Below are 16,444 nucleotides of genomic sequence, written 5' to 3'. Positions count from 1 at the left end.
CCGCGCCCCTCCAAGTCAATACATTAGTCTATCTCAGGGCGGACTTTATGTTAATAGTAGTTTTTTTCATTTTCGCGGCGCACCAGGGCGTCGCGGCGCACAGTTTGAGAACCCCTGTTCTAAACGCTACCATCTAGTGACTGAGTCTGATATTATGTACTACGTCTAACACATGAGTTATCATTTAATAGAGATAAAAAACAAATAATTCGTTCTTTGATTTATTGAATAAGTTATATTCAATATAACAATCAAAATCTGTAATGATCTAATATATCAGTAATATTTAAACTCTTTTGCTTACGCATGAAAAGATGACATCAGATAAGAAACATCAGTTCAATAAAAAAAAATGAAAAATAACCCAAAGCAAGTTTGGATATGAAGTACTCAATTTGAGTCAATAGTGAAGAAATGAATTGACATATGTAAATTTGCTTCAAAATATTGTAGCATATATTACTTTTGGTATATACAATACAATATATACAAATATTATTAACTGAATATTTTATTATGACTTATATTACAATAATTATTACAATATCTTAAGTTTTAAACTATTCTTTAGCATCACCAATGCCATCAGCATTAATGGCAAAGATCGCCTCACTTTCTGGAAGACAAGGAGAATCGTATATTTTGCACACCCTCGTTTCACCTCGTCCTTTCCTCAAATATAATCGAGTTGTGCTCGCGTGTGCCAATATATTACCACCAATTGGTTTCTTTGGGTCAGCATTGAACATTGCTGCTCCATCAACTTGAGCAACCATTTGATTTGTTATTAACACAGCAACGCCATACTACAAGAAAAAATATGTTACACAACTATTAATTCCAAAATTAAATGAATTTACCTCATCAGCTAATCTTAGCAACATCCTCAAAAACCTGGCCAAATGCATTTGTCTAGCAGATAATTCTGCTCTTCCTGAATAATCTGTTCTATAAAGAGCTGTGGCACTGTCAACAATTAATAGGGCATATCTAAAACAAAAAAACATTAATAAAATTACTCACCACAAATTAAAAATATTTACCTAGATTCAGACATTATAGCACATGCTTGTATTAACAGTTGTGTTTGATGTTCAGTGTTGTAAGCTCTTGCATGTGCTACATTATCCAAAACTTCTTGTTCTGACAATTTGTATCTTTGTGCTACTGCTACCAGTCTTTCTGGTCTGAAAGTGCCTTCAGTGTCTACATAAATGCATTTACCTTCACCACCATTAAAAGTGATAGGCAACTAAAAAAAAGAGATACAGTAACAGAATTTGTCAATATTTTTTTTTTAGTATACCTGGCATGTAACAGCTAATGTATGACACAATTGTGTCTTTCCTGTTCGAAATTCTCCAAAGACTTCTGTGATTGAACCAGTTTCAATGCCTCCACCTAAAAGTCTATCTAATTCATTTGAGCCAGTTGTCAATTGTATCATTTCAGAGCGTTTTTTTAAAACATCTGTTGCAGTGGTGAAGCCCATGGGAATCAATTTTGTTGCTGCTGCGATGATCTTCTCAGCCTTTGCCTCAGATATTCCATTGATAGCTACCAACTGTTTTTTTGTCACATATGCAACAGATTCGACAGTGTAAAATCCAGCATCATTCAGTTTTTTAACATCTCCTGCAGTTATGCCAGTTACCTAAATATTATATCAATGTTAGAATGATTCATATTCTTCATACTATATGTAGCAAATGCTGCGAATTTTTATAAATGTGGCAGCTGTTTTTTTTAAGAAAATAATGTAATTTTTTAACCAGCCATTAAAGTTTGTTTCATAAATAACGCATAAATGCGCCTGTAAAGTGTTAAGACAAAACATAAAAGTTAACCTGCCTCTAATTTAGAAATTGGCATGGGTCCACATTGTCCTTCATCTTCTTGATCTTCAGAGATTATTGATGATGTTGAAGCACCTGATACTATTTCACTCATCTTTTATAAGAACTTGGGAAATCACAATAAACAAAAAATAAAAAATGAAATTCGCTGTTTACTACCATTTGTTACTGTCCCGTTATTCATGTTATCTGTCAAATTCAAAACTGCTGCCAACAGACATCTGTTGATGGTGAAGATAGACTACTTTACATACTTGAAAATTATATACAGAGGAACCTCGCTTAACGAGCATAATCCGTTCCAAAATATGTTTTCCCCTAATGTAAAATATGATAATGGAAAGCGGAAAAAAAGTATAACTTGCTATTATGGTTATTTTTTGGTTTTTTCTTAGGACCCATGCTAATATCCAAACTAGATGCAGGTTAAGTCAGGGTTAAATTGTTGTTAATATAAAAGTACAAACTTAGGAAGCATAAATTAAGTTATGCCAGTTCGTCTCGAGCAAACAGTGTCCGGGACCGACATCTACCCAAAACATTTACCCTGTTTCATAATCACAGGTTTTCACAACCTTAAAGTGGAACCTGGTGGAACCTCGCTTAACGAGTTTAATTCGTTCCAAAATTTCCGGATTTTTACTAGTATAGTGAAACATATTCAAAAATACACATATGTAGCAGGCGAGCAATTCGGGACTTATCGTCACTGGTTGTGCGAAACTTCGCTCGTTAAGCGAGTCATTTTTCTTACAATTCATTTCATTCGTAAAGCGAAATTCTCGTTATGCGAGGAGCTCGTTAAGCGAGATTCAGTGCCATGAGTACATGAGTTATGTTCAATATATGCAAAAAAAATAGGGATAAGATGCCCAGCCTGTTCTGAGTAACTCAAAATGTTTTTTTATAAGAATCTCAAAATCCTTAGTTGGAATATTAGAACAACGAAAAAGTAGATCTCCGAAACACTTCCGCCCAGTATTCAATTTATGATAAGTGAATTCGGAGGTATAACCGTAGTATCGGGCTACATCCTCCCGGATACTTTAATGCTGGAGTCGCATTGGTCGGCTATTCTGACACCACCGTCTGGACACAATAATTCAAATAGAAATGGTAGAGAACTGAAGACCAGACCAAAGACCAGCATAATCTAATTATCATGAATGATGGTAGACCTAGATGTGTTTTTTTTTAAATGTTTTATTATTTGTAAGTGCAGATACAGGTATTTGTTACAAATGGGTGACGTATATGTGAGCTTGAGCTTATTTAGCCCTAGATGTGTTATCTATATAACTTTAATATATTTTTACGATGTTCTGTTTTGTCATTTATTCTTTTTTGTCGTGTTGTTTTTTATCGCTGTTCTGGTTTGTACGGTACCATGTATGACTGATCTGGCTATTTTTCAATATAGGCCACCATACTATCACGTGGTTTCCGCCTTTTGGAAACTAAACTAAAATCTCTTAAGTCGAGGACTGACTGTATTATTGTTTGTAAAATTCGAACCTGTCGCCGTATCAAATTCTTTTCCACACATAAATATATATTACTTACGTTGCGTTTCACATTAATATACTGCTGTACATAAAGTTAGGGGAATCCCTGCCACAAATATTCGTATTTCTGTATTGCTTTTGATATCTAATTATATAAAACTATATTCATACATCTGCTAACATGATTAATTTCAACGAAAACAATGCAAATATCAAGATTCTGTTTTTTTTTTATTTCTATTAAGAGATAAATTATGAAGATAATGTTCCATGTTTTGTTTATGTAAACAATCAATTTTACTGATGTAATAATGAATCTTATGGACATGGGATGTCTGGACTTGGGACATGGGATTAATATGGTCACAAAATAACTATAATTTTATTTATTAAAAAAAATATTAATACATTATTATGATTTTATAAATTTTAGATTCATTGCATTTCGATAATATATTCTATGTAGAAATCGGAATCCCGTGTTGGAATAAAATCTTCAACATCTACATTAGTAGTCACCACGTTAACAGCGAGGATTACTTTGTCGTGTGTTAAATAAGTAAGATCTTTTTTAAATGAAGGATACGCAGTGGATGCACCATTGATCCTTTTATCCAGATTATGCTGTAAAGCAGACTCTAACTGGCCCGCGGTAAGTCCAACGTATCTCCGAACCTATAAAATTACATATTTTAATATAATTGCATTACATATTTAAAGTTGATCACTTACCACATAGCATTTATTTTCTGGTGTTAAAGCTAGCAAGTGTTGCTGTCTAACAAGAAACATATTATATCTATGAACATTTTGCACACGATATATTTTTTGAACATGGAAATTTCTAAATTCTTCACGTAATGTATTATATTCACTTGCATAGCTTGGAACAATGGTTTTACTCTCATAATTCCAATTTAATGGAACAAATTTCCTTAACTCCATTGTCATTCTGTCGACAAATATTGTCTGAACGATATTCTGGAACAACTCTAAAACCGTCGTATATATTTGCTTTATATAGATAACAGGAAAGTAGATAAATGCAGGGGATTCCCCTATTTCGTCATTTAATTTTGTCATGAATCCTTCTTTATCTTCTAAACTTCTTCGGTTTACGGCGCATATAATTCATCAGAATTTTTCCTCGACGCCCCAAGTCAAAACATTGGTCTATCTCAGGGCGAACTTTATGTTGTTAGTAGTTTTTATTTCTTTTTGGCTGGGCTCCAGGGCGTGGCGGTGTAGATTTCCAGTAGCGTTCTAAACGCTACCATCTAGTGACTGAGACTGATATTATGTATTACGCCTAACACATGAGTCATCATTCGATAGAGATAAAAACAAATTATTCGTTCTTTGATTTATTAAATGAGTTAAATTCAATATATCAAAATCTGTAATGATCTAATATATCATAAATCATTAATATTTAAACTCTTTTACTTAAATAGAAAACATCAGATAAGAAACATCAGTTTCAAAAATACATTAAATCTATTTTATTTATATAAATTTACAAATAATAACTTCAATAAAACAAATTTGAATGTATTGACTCCAGGCACAGTATCCAGGCATGTATTTTGGTATTCAAAATTCCTCATATATAATCTAGTTGTGCTCGCGTATGCCAATATATTACCACCAATTGGTTTCTTTGGGTCTGCATTGAACATTGCTGCTCCATCAACTTGAGCAACCATTTGATTTGTTATTAACACAGCAACGCCATACTACAAGAAAAAAAACATGTTACACAATTATTTATTCTACAAATAAAATGAACTTGCCTCATCAACTAATCTAAGCAACATCCTCAAAAACTTGGCCAAATGCATTTGCCTAGCAGATAATTCCGCTCTTCCTGAATAATCTGTTCTATAACACAAACAAATTAAAAATAATATTTACCTAAATTCAAACATTATAGCACATGCTTGTTCAGTGTTCAGTGTTGTAAGGTCTTGCATGTGCTACATTATCAAAAACGCTTGTTCTCACAATTAGTATCTTTGTGCTACTGCTACCACTGCTTTCTGGTCTGAAAGTGCCTTCAGTGTCTACATAAATGCATTTACCTTCACCACCATTAAAAGTGATAGGCAACTAAAAAAAAGAGATACAGTAACAGAATTTGTCAATATTTTTTTTTTAGTATACCTGGCATGTAACAGCTATTGTATGACACAATTGTGTCTTTCCTGTTCGAAATTCTCCAAAAACTTCTGTGGTTGAACCAGTTTCAATGACTCCACCTAAAAGTATATCTAATTCATTTGAGCCAGTTGTCAGTTGTATCATTTCAGAGCGTTTTTTTATAACATCTGTTGCAGTGGTGAAGCCCATGGGAATCAATTTTGTTGCTGCTGTGATGATCTTCTCAGCCTTTGCCTCAGATATTCCATTGATAGCTACTAACTGTTTTTTGGTCACATATGCAACAGATTCAACAGTGTAAAATTGCGATTGACATAATGCGTCGACAGAAGCAGCTAAATGGAAGAGGCTCTTCCTGGAGGAAAGAAGCAGGCGGAAGAAAAAGAAAAACATCTCTTGCAGTTATGCCAGTTACCTAAATATTATATCAATGTTAGAATGATTCATATTCTTCATACCATACAAATGCTGCAAATTTTTATACACGTGGCCGATGTTTCACTTAACTTTTGTAGGAACTTAGGAAATCACAATAAATAAAAAACGGAAAATGAAATTCGCTGTTTACTATCATTTGTTACTGTTCCCTGTTATCTGTCAAATTTAAAACTGCCACCAACAGACATCATTTGTTGATAGTTCGGATAATTCGTTCAAAAATTTCAAGATTTTTACGCGTAAAGTGAAACAGTTTTCCCCATATAAACTAATGTAAAATACGATAATGCGTTCTATGACGGAAGAAAATTATAACTTGGTTTCGATTATTAATGATTTTGCTTTTCATATCTATGGTTATTTTAAACCAGCGGTTTCCAAGCTGAATGGCTCACCAGGGGAGGCGCCATTTTTTTTAAATAAATTAATTTGTATACCATAATATCTAAAAATAAATAAAACGTGTCTATATTATAGACATAAAGTCTATATTAGCATAAAGTTTCGCAACTACTCAATCTTTGTTCAAAGAAATTGGTCAATTTAATAAGACTCTATATCAACCTAAATCAACTAAAACATTTAGTTAAAAACTGCATTAATGCAACTGTGGATGTAGCATATATTATTATATTAATACATAAATACATAGATTTCAAGGAGAAAGATAAAAAACATAAATATTAGTAGGAATTTTTTGTAAATGGTTTTACATAGCGAATATTTGCCGAATTTGCAAAGCCTTACTGGAACAGTTAAAGCTGTTAAGATTATGGATTATTTGTTTTGCATTGGCTAACGTTACAATACCAGAAATGCGGCTTTAAGGAGTTCCTTTTGCCTTTTTTTAAGTTTCAAATTAAAAAGGGCTACTAAGCAAAATGCCATTGATCCCCGTGGCTCTCACGCTCACATGTAGAAAAGTTCTTGAAAATAAAAGGTTTAAATCAGTGATTTCCAAACGTTATGTTGAATACAAAATAAAGCTCTGAGAATAGCACTTGGCATCCTCCGTACCTGTCCAATTGACTCTCTACACGTTGAAGCTGGTGTTGTTCCCCAGAGTATCAGACGGGAGAGCAGTACTAAGAAATATATGTGTAAATTAATGTCCATCCAGAATACACCTGTGATAAATGCGATACGTCGGGCATCTTTTTTGTTTGGAGCTAAACCCTTCTGGCCGAGCAAGGGAATGCCCCTTTTAATTTAAATTTTTAACATGATGAGCCAATGGGAGTACCGCATATATAAGCATACGATCAAAGACTTTTTTGGCCTACCTGTAAATATTCGGTCCAAAAAGTGGAATAGGGTAGATTTTATGAACAAGTGCAATGTGGAAGTTCCAGTGCAGCAGCTTATACAAAGCTTCCTGTTTTTCATAAATGTGGTGTGGTCTGGTCATGTACATATCTACACAGATGGTTCAGTGATACATGACCCCAAATCTTCTGCCTATGGGATTTATATTGATGGCGAAGGCCTATCTGAGAGCGGAAGGATTCCAGAGGTTTCCTCGATATTCACAGCTGAGTTATATGCAATTTGCAGGGCACTAAAACTAATTGAGAGAAACGAATGGAGTAAGAGTGTGATTTTTTCTGACTCTAAAAGTGCGTTAGACGCTATTCATTCCTCGCAATATTCAGCCAAAATAAATTATATTGTTCTCCAAATCAAGGACAGGTTGAGTTTCTTGGAAAGTATTGGGTCAGAGGTCTCGCTGTGCTGGATACCGGAACATGCTGGGATCCCTGTGAACGAAAGGGCGGATGCGTTGGCGAGTGAGGGTCATATGGCCAATATCACTGACCTACTTGTTCCGTTCTCGGATATCAGTGAAATAATTAACAAGGAAGAAAGGGAAAAATGGCAGTACCTATATGAAATCAGATCAGAGAACAAAGGAAAATATTATTTCGAGGGCAATCCGAGAGTGGGAATGATACCATAGTTTCAAGAGTTAAAGTTCATAAAGAAATCTGAAATTTCAGCTCTGTGCAGATTACGAACGGGCCATAACAGATCTGCAGCTCATCTTTTTAGGATGAATTTGGTGGATTCACCGCACTGTGACTGTGGGATGATATTCACCACTAATCACATTTTTTTGAATGTGAAAACAACAGTGCTGCTACAAAAGTGCTCATAAGTGGACTAATCACTCAAAAAGTTTACCTTCCAACATCAATAGAAGTCCTGTTAAGGATGAAGGATATCAAGATATATAGACTGATTTTAAATTTTGTCAAAAACTCTGGATGTGTTGTTTGAATATTTATTATATATGTGTTTATTCTGTTGTCTTTTTATGCTTTGTTACCCATTATTAATCTGTTCTAACACTTTTTATTTACCGATCCGAAGCCTTCCCACACTGTGATAAGAGTTGATAGGTCCCTGCTCGTAAAGAGTTTGTATAAATGTTGAATTATTTTTTGTTATTTTTTATAAATTTACTGTATATTTATACATTAGCAGGGTGATTCTGTGTAAATGTCTTTAATAGTCTATTCATCTTTATATTGTTATATTTTTAATTTTTTGCTTGTTTATATACTCTTTTAGTTGACTACATACACTGTGAGGTATGAGCTAAGTGCACACCTCCACTCTATTATAGAGTGGAGGAATCAGAACAGAACACATTATGTATTTTTTTAATATGTTTCAGTATACGAGTAAAAATCCGGAAATGTTCGAAGGGTTAAACTCGTTAAGCGAGGTTTCCAAAATTAAGTTTCCTAAGAGCATTCAATACCAAAAACATTTCTAGACATCCATATATTTATGAGTAACAATATAAAAAAAATAAATTGTTTTTTCTTCTTATAAATAGTATAACATTTATCTTATATCTAATATATTTGTATCACAAATTTAACATTTAAAAAAAATATATATTAACTTCTGGATATTTTCGTTAACGAAAATACCTATCCAACAATAATAAAAAAAACTTTTTATTTCAATCTTCAGCAGTCTCAATCTTTATGCCATTCACCTGTTGCAAATTAACGTTAGTTGCCACAACAACCGATGAAATTGGTATTAATTTAATGGCAGGAACAATGTTCACCATTTTGCTTGACTCCTTTTTCCCTTTCAAGTGTTGACTTGTCTGCTGTGTAAGTTGCCTCCTCAAAATGCCTACTTCAATTTTCAGATTAGCATTTTCCAATTCCAGATTTGCATTCTTATTTTTCAGCTCCCTCACCTCATTCTCAAACACTTCATTCAACTGTTTCTTCCTGAGCCTGCTCCGTACTTGAGCCATCCTATTCATTTCCCTTCTCCTCACATTCTGAGGAATATTTGTATCATAAATATTTATCTTTGACTCAGTTCTCATCTTATTATGATTGCTTTTAATCTTTAAAGTGTTATTTTTTTGCGTCGTTTTTGCTGGTAGAACAATGTCACAGGTTTGCTTTTGCTCTGATGGTTCATATTCTGAGATTTTAATTTTCAGCACATTATCAGGCATTGTGAATTCAGTGTCATCGCTCATGTCACTCACTGAACTAGGAGAAGGTGCTTTTGGGATATGAGGTAATATGTGAGGTGTGTGTAAAGTGGTGTCTTCTGATTTTTCTGCAGGCTTATGCTGAATGCCATTCTTTGATAGTTCCACAGCCTTTTTGAATGTCTCTTCAAATGGGTTCACATTCTGCAGATCTTGGAATAGGCCCACCTCTTCACAGTTTCTTATAAATCTGGTGGGAGTTGGAGTTTGGTCTGAAATCATATCATAAGTTTCTGAAATGCAAGCAATTTATAGATTTATTACCTGATGTTTCATTTTGTGTAATTAGGCCTAAATTAAGGAACACTGTGTGTTGCCTCTGATGGATAGTAAAATTATCCTCATTAGTGAAGCTCATTTGACATCCTTTCTTGGTGCAACGAAAAGATTTTTCACTCATCTTGATTGTTACTTAATGGATGAAATCTCATAACAATAAAGGTAAGATGTTTGTGCAGTTTGTGTTTACTAATTCTACTAAGAAGTGGACGTTTGACAGGTTACTAAACTACAGATGTTTGGAGCTTGTATATAATCTCAGTGTACATGTGATTTTCATTGAAGAAACTATTTTTAATTAGTACAAATAATATATTAAATACAGTAAGTCATGATCTGATAATTACAGTTAATTTTAAATATAGTTTTAATTTTATATTCAAATTATTATGTTAAAATTATGTAATATTCATTTTAATTTAATAAAATTAAATTATTTAAGTAACAGAAGTATACCATACATCTCAAATTAGTTTTTATTCATTTTTGTATGTTCAAAAGCAACGAGTTAATATAAAAATCTCATTTTTTCAATTAATGAAGTAAAATTTTTAGGTTATATTAATCCTTTTGTAGTACAATTATTAATTAATTGGATATTATTTTTACCGCAATTATATTATAACATTTTTTTTATATTCTCAAAACTATATTTTAATTCTTTTCAAAATTTGTTTATAATAATGATTGTACCATTGGTTGTATATATATAAGATATTTTTTTAAAATTTAGAAAGTTACATTACATTAAATTACTTATTACCTTTCTTTAAATTGAAAATTATATTAATTTCAATAGTTTTACTTTATATTATTTTTCTCTACAGATACTAATAATTTATATTGTATTTTATACTTGGAAAGTTGAATACACATAAAAATTGATTTTAACATCTTGAATTATATACATTGTTTTAGTAATGACTAGTCAAACGCATATACAGAAGGTTCGATTCCTGTACAAAACTATATTCAAACTGCACAAAGGACTTCCAGAGGAGTTGCAGATTTTAGGTAACAGTTATACAAGGGACGAGTTTAAGAGGCACAAAAAATGCACAAATGAGGAAGCAGCCGTATTTATGTCGGAATGGACCGTGAGTAAATGATGCGAAGAAGAAAGAACTTTTGACTGCTACTGATTGACTTACAGAATTACGCAATTACGATAGCGGAACAATTGGGACTTAAAGGTCCAAAAACTGGCACGAAGAAACTCGGAAAACCACTCAATGAATGCGAATTGGAACTATTTAGGGATGAGCAACTCCATCAACTCTACGAGCTTATGGTCACCGCGAAATCCGAAAAAACAGACAAAGAAATGTGATTTTAAATAGAACAAATGTAAATTATTATCACAAATATATTATTTGTAGTTTATCTAACGGGTATTATTATTAATATCAAAACCTAGTATTTTCATACTCAAGTAAAATTATGTTTTTATGATAATTTCAGTTATTTATAGCAGATCCGTCAGTTTGGCGTTTTATCTCGTATGAAAATGTGAAGCAAAATATAAAATATTTATATCAGCCTTGTCTATATCATAAATAAAATGAATCAGTCATTGGTTACATCCCTACACAATTGTTTTAACTTTTAAAGTGGCGCAGATTCTAATTATGAGTAAGTAATTTATTAATAACACCCATATATGAGGATGACTTTTAACAAATTATGTTATTTACTAAAGAATATAAAAATATACTTATAAAACTTTAAGTATCACTTCAAGTAGATTAAGTCTTAGAATTACTTAAATAAGAATTTTAAACTTATTTTTGTTTTATATAAACTGATCTAGATGCAAATGATTTAGTTAACTAAATCTTATATGAAGTTAATGGATACTTAACTTCAATTGCACCTTTCTAAAACCTCCTAATTTAATTAAAACAAATAAACTTTGATAAAATTAGAACCCATGCTACAAATGTATGAGCAGAACCTGTATTTATTGCATTTATTTAATCAACTGAATTTTACCACTCTAATGCTTTATATTTTTAATGTCATATTTGTTCAATGAAGTCAAGTCAGTTTACAGCTTAATTAATAACATTAATTTCATAGAAACCATCAAATACATTGCATTCAACATGAATAAGTTTAAATAATCATGTTATAGCACATGACATTTAGGTAAAAGACAAATGATTTAGTGCACTGATATAGATATAATTATAATATTTTATATAATCGTGTTCACAATATACATATAATATAAATTTAACAACAATAGGCTAAAATCCTTAAAAACAATAGTATAGTATTAATTAATTGTATAATTTTGTTTACACTTGGATAATTGTCTACATCTAAATTATACAAAGATTACATTAAAAAAAATATTTACTCTTTCATCTACTTACATAATAAAACATAATTAATTAACAGTGGAGAGAAATGAATATTGTTTGAACACTTAGCAGCTTTTCCATATGATTGTTCCTTTGATTATGAAACTAATATTCTATTGCTTTGAGGAGTGCACTGGGACGATTGCAGTTGTAACGTGTTATTCGAAATAATTGAAAGTTTTTTTTTGGTAGTTACAAAAAAGAACATAAAAAGAAAATAAAACCAAACAGTTTTCTAATCTAATTCACTTCTCCAATATATAAATCGGAAAGCAGTTTATTGTACCTACAAAGTATATAACGCAAGTGTTCCGTCTCAGTATACAGTCTTTTGCAAAAAAACATCCCTTTCCATTATTATTAATTTCATCATTAAATAACTTCATTATATACATATTATATATTTATACTTTGTGTCTTGCATATACTTGAAAGCGAGAACCGATCGTGAGTGAATATAGCTTTTATAGCGTATTCCAATAAATAAATTTTAAAAATACACCAACACAGAATATGTCATTAGGAAATAATAAAAGAAATCCGGTATGTTTCTTCTTAATTTGCTGTTTGTAAATTTGTAATTTTAGTTATTTTTTGGTTCTTCAGATTTCTATTCCCTCGTACGACACGCCATCGGTTTCGGGATTTTCGATGCGCGCCCGAAGATGATCCAGAGTATTGTTGAAATGTTTGGTTATTTGCTCGGTTTCCTCCGAGCTCTCAAGGTTCGGACTCTCCTCGCGTATCTTTCCTATCAGCTGATTGAGCATTTGCACAGTGACCTGATCGTTGCCATTCTCGTAGAAGTAAACGTAATGGTTCAACAGCTCAACGAACAACTGTACTTGAACACTAATGTCCATGCATTGATTGGCTATTCTAACACCCTTTTTGAGGCATTCCACCACTCTCTTCCCGTCGTGCATCTCTTGTTTGTTGCTCGCCAACGTTTTCCCGCTCCAGAGTAGATGAGAACAGGTGGCAACACCTCGACACTGGTCAGGTTTCTTCAGCAGTTTACTTGCTGCTAAAGCGCACTGCGTAATCAAAGGTTCGGCATTCTCTTCCGAGAAGCAACTGATCTTCTCCAAAGTTCCGACTATTAAAGTAATCGCGGCTAGCTGAGCCTTCGAATCCGAGATTTCGTCTTCATACAGACTGAAGGCTTGAGATAGGAACTCGTAGGCGACAGTCTCATGGTTATCGAAAGCGATTTGATCGATCGCAAGAGCTCCTTGAAGGAAAAGCCGCAACGGCAATTCAGCCAATTCTGCCTTCACTAACGCCGTGATTGTCGAATGGCAAAATTGGAAAATCTTCTGGCATTTCTTCTCCCATATATCGTCCTCAGCTTTCAAATCCCTATACTTGAATGCTAATTGATACGCCTGGAATACTAACGGTGGTAATGTATGTTTTATGCGCTGCTGTCCACCGGATCCTAAGATCTTTCTGGCAGAATTTAGGATGAGATATTGCTGATCAGCGGATTCACTTTTAAATTGGTGGATGAGGCGAGCTAAGAGACTTTGTTCTTCGGCTAACTCTTCCATGTCGACTTCTCCCGCAGGTTGGTCACTCTGATCTGTGACCAACGTCGAGACCAAACTGAGCGCTTGCTCAACCTCCTCTTGACTGGGAATTACAGTCTCACTGTCGAGCGCATTCGTTAAGATATACATACTCAACGATTTACGGCCGTAGTAATCTAAATGTTGCATCAACGCAGCGTAATGTTTCAATTGTAACACAGTTAAAATATTGCTATAATGATCCACAGGGATTTTCAATAATTTGGAAAGCTCTTTCGCAACTAACTCGTTATACTCGATGCGCTCCAACCCTAGTCGCTGGAACACTTCTACACTACCTAGCATCACCTTATCGATGTAGTCGACGCGATCTGGATAACATTTCAAAGCTAAATTCACTAGAGCCACTTGAAGGGCCACCATGTCTTCGGAAGGTAAATATTGTCTGGTTGCAATTATCGAAGCTACTTGCTCGGAAAATACCTCAAAAAGCTGAACATCCATCGGGACACCCATCGGACTTCCTGAATCGTTCGCCATGGACATACCATCAGTCCTCTGGCTGTAAGTTGCCAGGCGCTCCATCAAACTAATTACTATGTTCTTTACATTCACACCGGACTCTAATTCTGCGCATGATTTCAAGAAGGGATTCAACGTCTGAATGTGAAACTCGTCCGGGAATACTTGAATGATGCATTCCATCAAATATTCCTGTGCTATGGCATCTCTACAACTAACCACCTGGAAAATAACATTTTAAACATCAAAGCTGTAAAATCATCAATTATTTTTAAGAAATACAATACGTGATAATAAAGAAACTTACTAAAATTTAAGTCATGTACAATTTCTATCATCATTGAAAAACACAATTGTTATAGTGATAAAATTGGTATTTCAATTAAATCTATTACTATTTATTAATAACGATCAGTATATTTTTAACTATTTAGTATCGAAATATCTAATCAAAATAATCACAAACAATATAAAATCAGTGTAATTACAAATAAAATTAAATTGCGCTATAATGAAGTACGGGTATTGCAATAATTGCTTTAGTTCCCTGAACATATTTACTTAAAAATATGCAACCATGCTATTTTTGGTATCAAATGTCATGTTGGATATCAATTAACGCGTATCTAATTAAAACGAACAAACAAAACACAAACAGCAAAGTTTTCAGTGACTGTATCAATAATTTCCATAAAACAATATTACAAGGTGAATTTGAATTAAATTGCTTAATTGCATAACTATTTATAAATTAAATATAATTATAGCTATGATGCACATTTTATAAGAAAAATCAAAGAAAATTTAATATTATAAATCGCGAATTTGAAAAATGATGTTATCAAATAACTGAAATTGATTTTACCAATGACTAATCTTTATAACAATGTCTTACCTGTTCAAGTATTCCCGGTAAAACTGACTTTTGGTACTTCTCTAGTGTTACAGATTCCAGCTGGCTGAGCCGTACCAAATTTGTACCAACCAAAATTCTCAATTCCTCTCTTTCCCTCTCTCTGTGCTGTCTTTCCCTGGAGTGTCCTTGGTGTTGCATGCGTACCCACAGCTTATTCATCTCCGCGAAATTCATCAGAACGAAATCAATGGAATCCTTCACGGTACCCTCGGGATTATCCGAATCGGAATCGGGTACATCGGGCAAAACATTGCGAGTACATTGCAGCAAGTAATTACGTAAGAAGAGACCACGAAGAGGATGTTGCACACCTGATCAATATAGAATATTTCAAATACAAAAACAACTGAAATATTTAATGATAAGCATACCTCTGCACATCTCTACTAAATCTTTTAGTAAATCTCTTCTAAACATTTGATTTGATTTTATGTACACCAGGCCAACTGTGATGAGAAGATACAGTCTAGGTACAATATTTCCAGCATACTGTACGAGTTCATATAAATCAGACACTTTCCTGCCTTTTTGAAATTCATCAATCAAAAACAATTCCATGTGTCTTAATTCATCTGTTATTGACATATCTGAAAATTGAGATTTGTAACAAAAGTATACAGATTAAAATAAATTTGCTACTCACATAGTTCATAATAACTTTTTGGAGATAAAAGAGAAGTCCTTAACTCCCCTAACATTACGCTGGCAGATTTCAGGGCATCCATCAACTTGTTTTTATCGAGGCACCTCTTCATTTTAAATGCTTCATTCTTAACAGTTGCCAGTGCTTCGTCAAGGAGCTTCTCCTGCTCCTCGACAGGTGATAGTTGTTGTGGAGTAGTGGGCTGTAAATATTTAACATTATATTATCTTTTATTAATCAACAAATGTCAGTTTGGGTTGAGGTTAAAGCGAATTCTGGGCGTATTTTTACCATTCCCCCGTTAAATATTTTCGAATAATGCTTATTCCAGCCCAATCCAACTTGATACGAACTCATTTTCCATGAGTATATACTCGACTAATGACGTTGTACGCGTTAAAAACATTAAAATTCGTACTTACCATTTTAAGATGTCAAACACTGTTTTTATTTAACACACAACTGCCAACTTAATAATATTAATTGCTGTCATCAATTTGTTGCCGTCACCAGCCGTCACTCCTCTCAGGTCTTGTATCAGAAATGCATTTTTATCTTTCTGATAATAAATATAAATATTACACTTATCACATAGGAGTCGTGCTACATTATGTAACAAAATTACAAGCACTTTCACTTCAAATTTGCTTTATTTGAGTATAACTAGCTAGCATTTATAAGGGAACATTAAATGACAA

The 16,444-nt window shown here is 33.2% G+C and overlaps 6 protein-coding genes across 11 annotated transcripts; 1 reads left to right on the top strand and 5 right to left on the bottom strand.

Moving 5' to 3' along the window:
* Positions 1-525: 525 nt before the first annotated feature.
* Positions 526-2,060, bottom strand: LOC108569503 (DNA repair protein RAD51 homolog A). Its single transcript, XM_017931074.1, has 5 exons — positions 1,852-2,060; positions 1,307-1,654; positions 1,044-1,252; positions 861-990; positions 526-806 (listed from the first exon to the last, which is right to left on the bottom strand). The coding sequence occupies exons 1-5, from the start codon at positions 1,948-1,950 to the stop codon at positions 561-563; spliced, it is 1,032 nt and encodes a 343-aa protein (XP_017786563.1). The 5' UTR covers positions 1,951-2,060; the 3' UTR covers positions 526-560.
* A 1,019-nt stretch (positions 2,061-3,079) lies between these two features.
* LOC108569512 lies at positions 3,080-4,371 on the bottom strand. Its single transcript, XM_017931087.1, has 3 exons — positions 4,094-4,371; positions 3,806-4,036; positions 3,080-3,245 (listed from the first exon to the last, which is right to left on the bottom strand). Exons 1-3 carry the CDS (start codon positions 4,310-4,312, stop codon positions 3,216-3,218), a joined length of 480 nt encoding a protein of 159 aa, XP_017786576.1. The 5' UTR covers positions 4,313-4,371; the 3' UTR covers positions 3,080-3,215.
* Positions 4,372-4,963: 592 nt separating this feature from the next.
* On the bottom strand, positions 4,964-6,192 carry LOC108569511 (DNA repair protein RAD51 homolog 1-like). Of its 4 annotated transcripts, XM_017931086.1 has the most exons (4): positions 5,525-6,192; positions 5,366-5,470; positions 5,155-5,242; positions 4,964-5,097 (listed from the first exon to the last, which is right to left on the bottom strand). In XM_017931086.1, the coding sequence occupies exons 1-3, from the start codon at positions 5,912-5,914 to the stop codon at positions 5,207-5,209; spliced, it is 531 nt and encodes a 176-aa protein (XP_017786575.1). In that variant the 5' UTR covers positions 5,915-6,192; the 3' UTR covers positions 4,964-5,097; positions 5,155-5,206. The 4 variants fall into 4 exon arrangements, with proteins under 4 accessions (XP_017786575.1, XP_017786574.1, XP_017786572.1 ...); XM_017931085.1 differs by lacking the exon at positions 4,964-5,097 and having other exon boundaries at positions 5,162-5,237; XM_017931084.1 differs by lacking the exon at positions 4,964-5,097 and having other exon boundaries at positions 5,191-5,242; positions 5,298-5,470.
* Positions 6,193-8,839: 2,647 nt separating this feature from the next.
* On the bottom strand, positions 8,840-9,981 carry LOC108569504. The gene is made up of 2 exons (XM_017931075.1): positions 9,753-9,981; positions 8,840-9,700 (listed from the first exon to the last, which is right to left on the bottom strand). The coding sequence occupies exons 1-2, from the start codon at positions 9,886-9,888 to the stop codon at positions 8,931-8,933; spliced, it is 906 nt and encodes a 301-aa protein (XP_017786564.1). The 5' UTR covers positions 9,889-9,981; the 3' UTR covers positions 8,840-8,930.
* Positions 9,847-11,150, top strand: LOC108569505 (succinate dehydrogenase assembly factor 3, mitochondrial). 2 transcript variants are annotated; one of them, XM_017931076.1, is made up of 3 exons: positions 9,847-9,929; positions 10,686-10,864; positions 10,921-11,150. In XM_017931076.1, exons 1-3 carry the CDS (start codon positions 9,908-9,910, stop codon positions 11,095-11,097), a joined length of 378 nt encoding a protein of 125 aa, XP_017786565.1. In that variant the 5' UTR covers positions 9,847-9,907; the 3' UTR covers positions 11,098-11,150. The 2 variants fall into 2 exon arrangements, with proteins under 2 accessions (XP_017786565.1, XP_017786566.1); XM_017931077.1 differs by lacking the exon at positions 9,847-9,929 and adding an exon at positions 9,988-10,091.
* An 876-nt stretch (positions 11,151-12,026) lies between these two features.
* LOC108569522 (vacuolar protein sorting-associated protein 35) lies at positions 12,027-16,442 on the bottom strand. 2 transcript variants are annotated; one of them, XM_017931110.1, is made up of 5 exons: positions 16,038-16,155; positions 15,747-15,948; positions 15,475-15,690; positions 15,083-15,414; positions 12,027-14,409 (listed from the first exon to the last, which is right to left on the bottom strand). In XM_017931110.1, exons 1-5 carry the CDS (start codon positions 16,101-16,103, stop codon positions 12,736-12,738), a joined length of 2,490 nt encoding a protein of 829 aa, XP_017786599.1. In that variant the 5' UTR covers positions 16,104-16,155; the 3' UTR covers positions 12,027-12,735. The 2 variants fall into 2 exon arrangements, with proteins under 2 accessions (XP_017786599.1, XP_017786600.1); XM_017931111.1 differs by lacking the exon at positions 16,038-16,155 and adding an exon at positions 16,169-16,442 and having other exon boundaries at positions 12,028-14,409.
* Positions 16,443-16,444: the final 2 nt, after the last annotated feature.

This window comes from Nicrophorus vespilloides, unplaced genomic scaffold (genome assembly GCF_001412225.1).
Source record: "Nicrophorus vespilloides isolate i.1.1-1 unplaced genomic scaffold, Nicve_v1.0, whole genome shotgun sequence".
NCBI lineage: Eukaryota > Metazoa > Arthropoda > Insecta > Coleoptera > Silphidae > Nicrophorus > Nicrophorus vespilloides.
Note: the sequence above shows the minus strand (reverse complement) of the source record. Positions and strands in the feature narration are given on the sequence as shown.

Excerpts from the sequence above, each read along its gene's own strand:
- LOC108569503 (XM_017931074.1), bottom strand. The coding sequence starts at position 1,950 with ATGAGTGAAATAGTATCAGGTGCTTCAACATCATCAATAATCTCTGAA. Across the intron at positions 1,655-1,851 it reads TGCCAATTTCTAAATTAGAG|GTAACTGGCATAACTGCAGG; the intron begins GCAGGTTAACTT and ends TATAATATTTAG. Across the intron at positions 807-860 it reads TGCTAAGATTAGCTGATGAG|TATGGCGTTGCTGTGTTAAT; the intron begins GTAAATTCATTT and ends TTTTTCTTGTAG.
- LOC108569512 (XM_017931087.1), bottom strand. The coding sequence starts at position 4,312 with ATGACAATGGAGTTAAGGAAATTTGTTCCATTAAATTGGAATTATGAG. Across the intron at positions 4,037-4,093 it reads CAGAAAATAAATGCTATGTG|GTTCGGAGATACGTTGGACT; the intron begins GTAAGTGATCAA and ends GTAATTTTATAG. Across the intron at positions 3,246-3,805 it reads ACATAGAATATATTATCGAA|ATGGTACCGTACAAACCAGA; the intron begins ATGCAATGAATC and ends GATCAGTCATAC.
- LOC108569511 (XM_017931083.1), bottom strand. The coding sequence starts at position 5,914 with ATGTTTTTCTTTTTCTTCCGCCTGCTTCTTTCCTCCAGGAAGAGCCTC. Across the intron at positions 5,471-5,524 it reads CAATAGCTGTTACATGCCAG|TTGCCTATCACTTTTAATGG; the intron begins GTATACTAAAAA and ends TCTTTTTTTTAG.
- LOC108569504 (XM_017931075.1), bottom strand. The coding sequence starts at position 9,888 with ATGAGTGAAAAATCTTTTCGTTGCACCAAGAAAGGATGTCAAATGAGC. Across the intron at positions 9,701-9,752 it reads TACACAAAATGAAACATCAG|ACCAAACTCCAACTCCCACC; the intron begins GTAATAAATCTA and ends ATATGATTTCAG.
- LOC108569505 (XM_017931076.1), top strand. The coding sequence starts at position 9,908 with ATGAAATCTCATAACAATAAAG. Across the intron at positions 9,930-10,685 it reads GAAATCTCATAACAATAAAG|TAATGACTAGTCAAACGCAT; the intron begins GTAAGATGTTTG and ends ACATTGTTTTAG. Across the intron at positions 10,865-10,920 it reads TATTTATGTCGGAATGGACC|AATTACGCAATTACGATAGC; the intron begins GTGAGTAAATGA and ends ATTGACTTACAG.
- LOC108569522 (XM_017931110.1), bottom strand. The coding sequence starts at position 16,103 with ATGAGTTCGTATCAAGTTGGATTGGGCTGGAATAAGCATTATTCGAAA. Across the intron at positions 15,949-16,037 it reads AAATATTTAACGGGGGAATG|CCCACTACTCCACAACAACT; the intron begins GTAAAAATACGC and ends AAATATTTACAG. Across the intron at positions 15,691-15,746 it reads AAAAAGTTATTATGAACTAT|ATATGTCAATAACAGATGAA; the intron begins GTGAGTAGCAAA and ends CTCAATTTTCAG.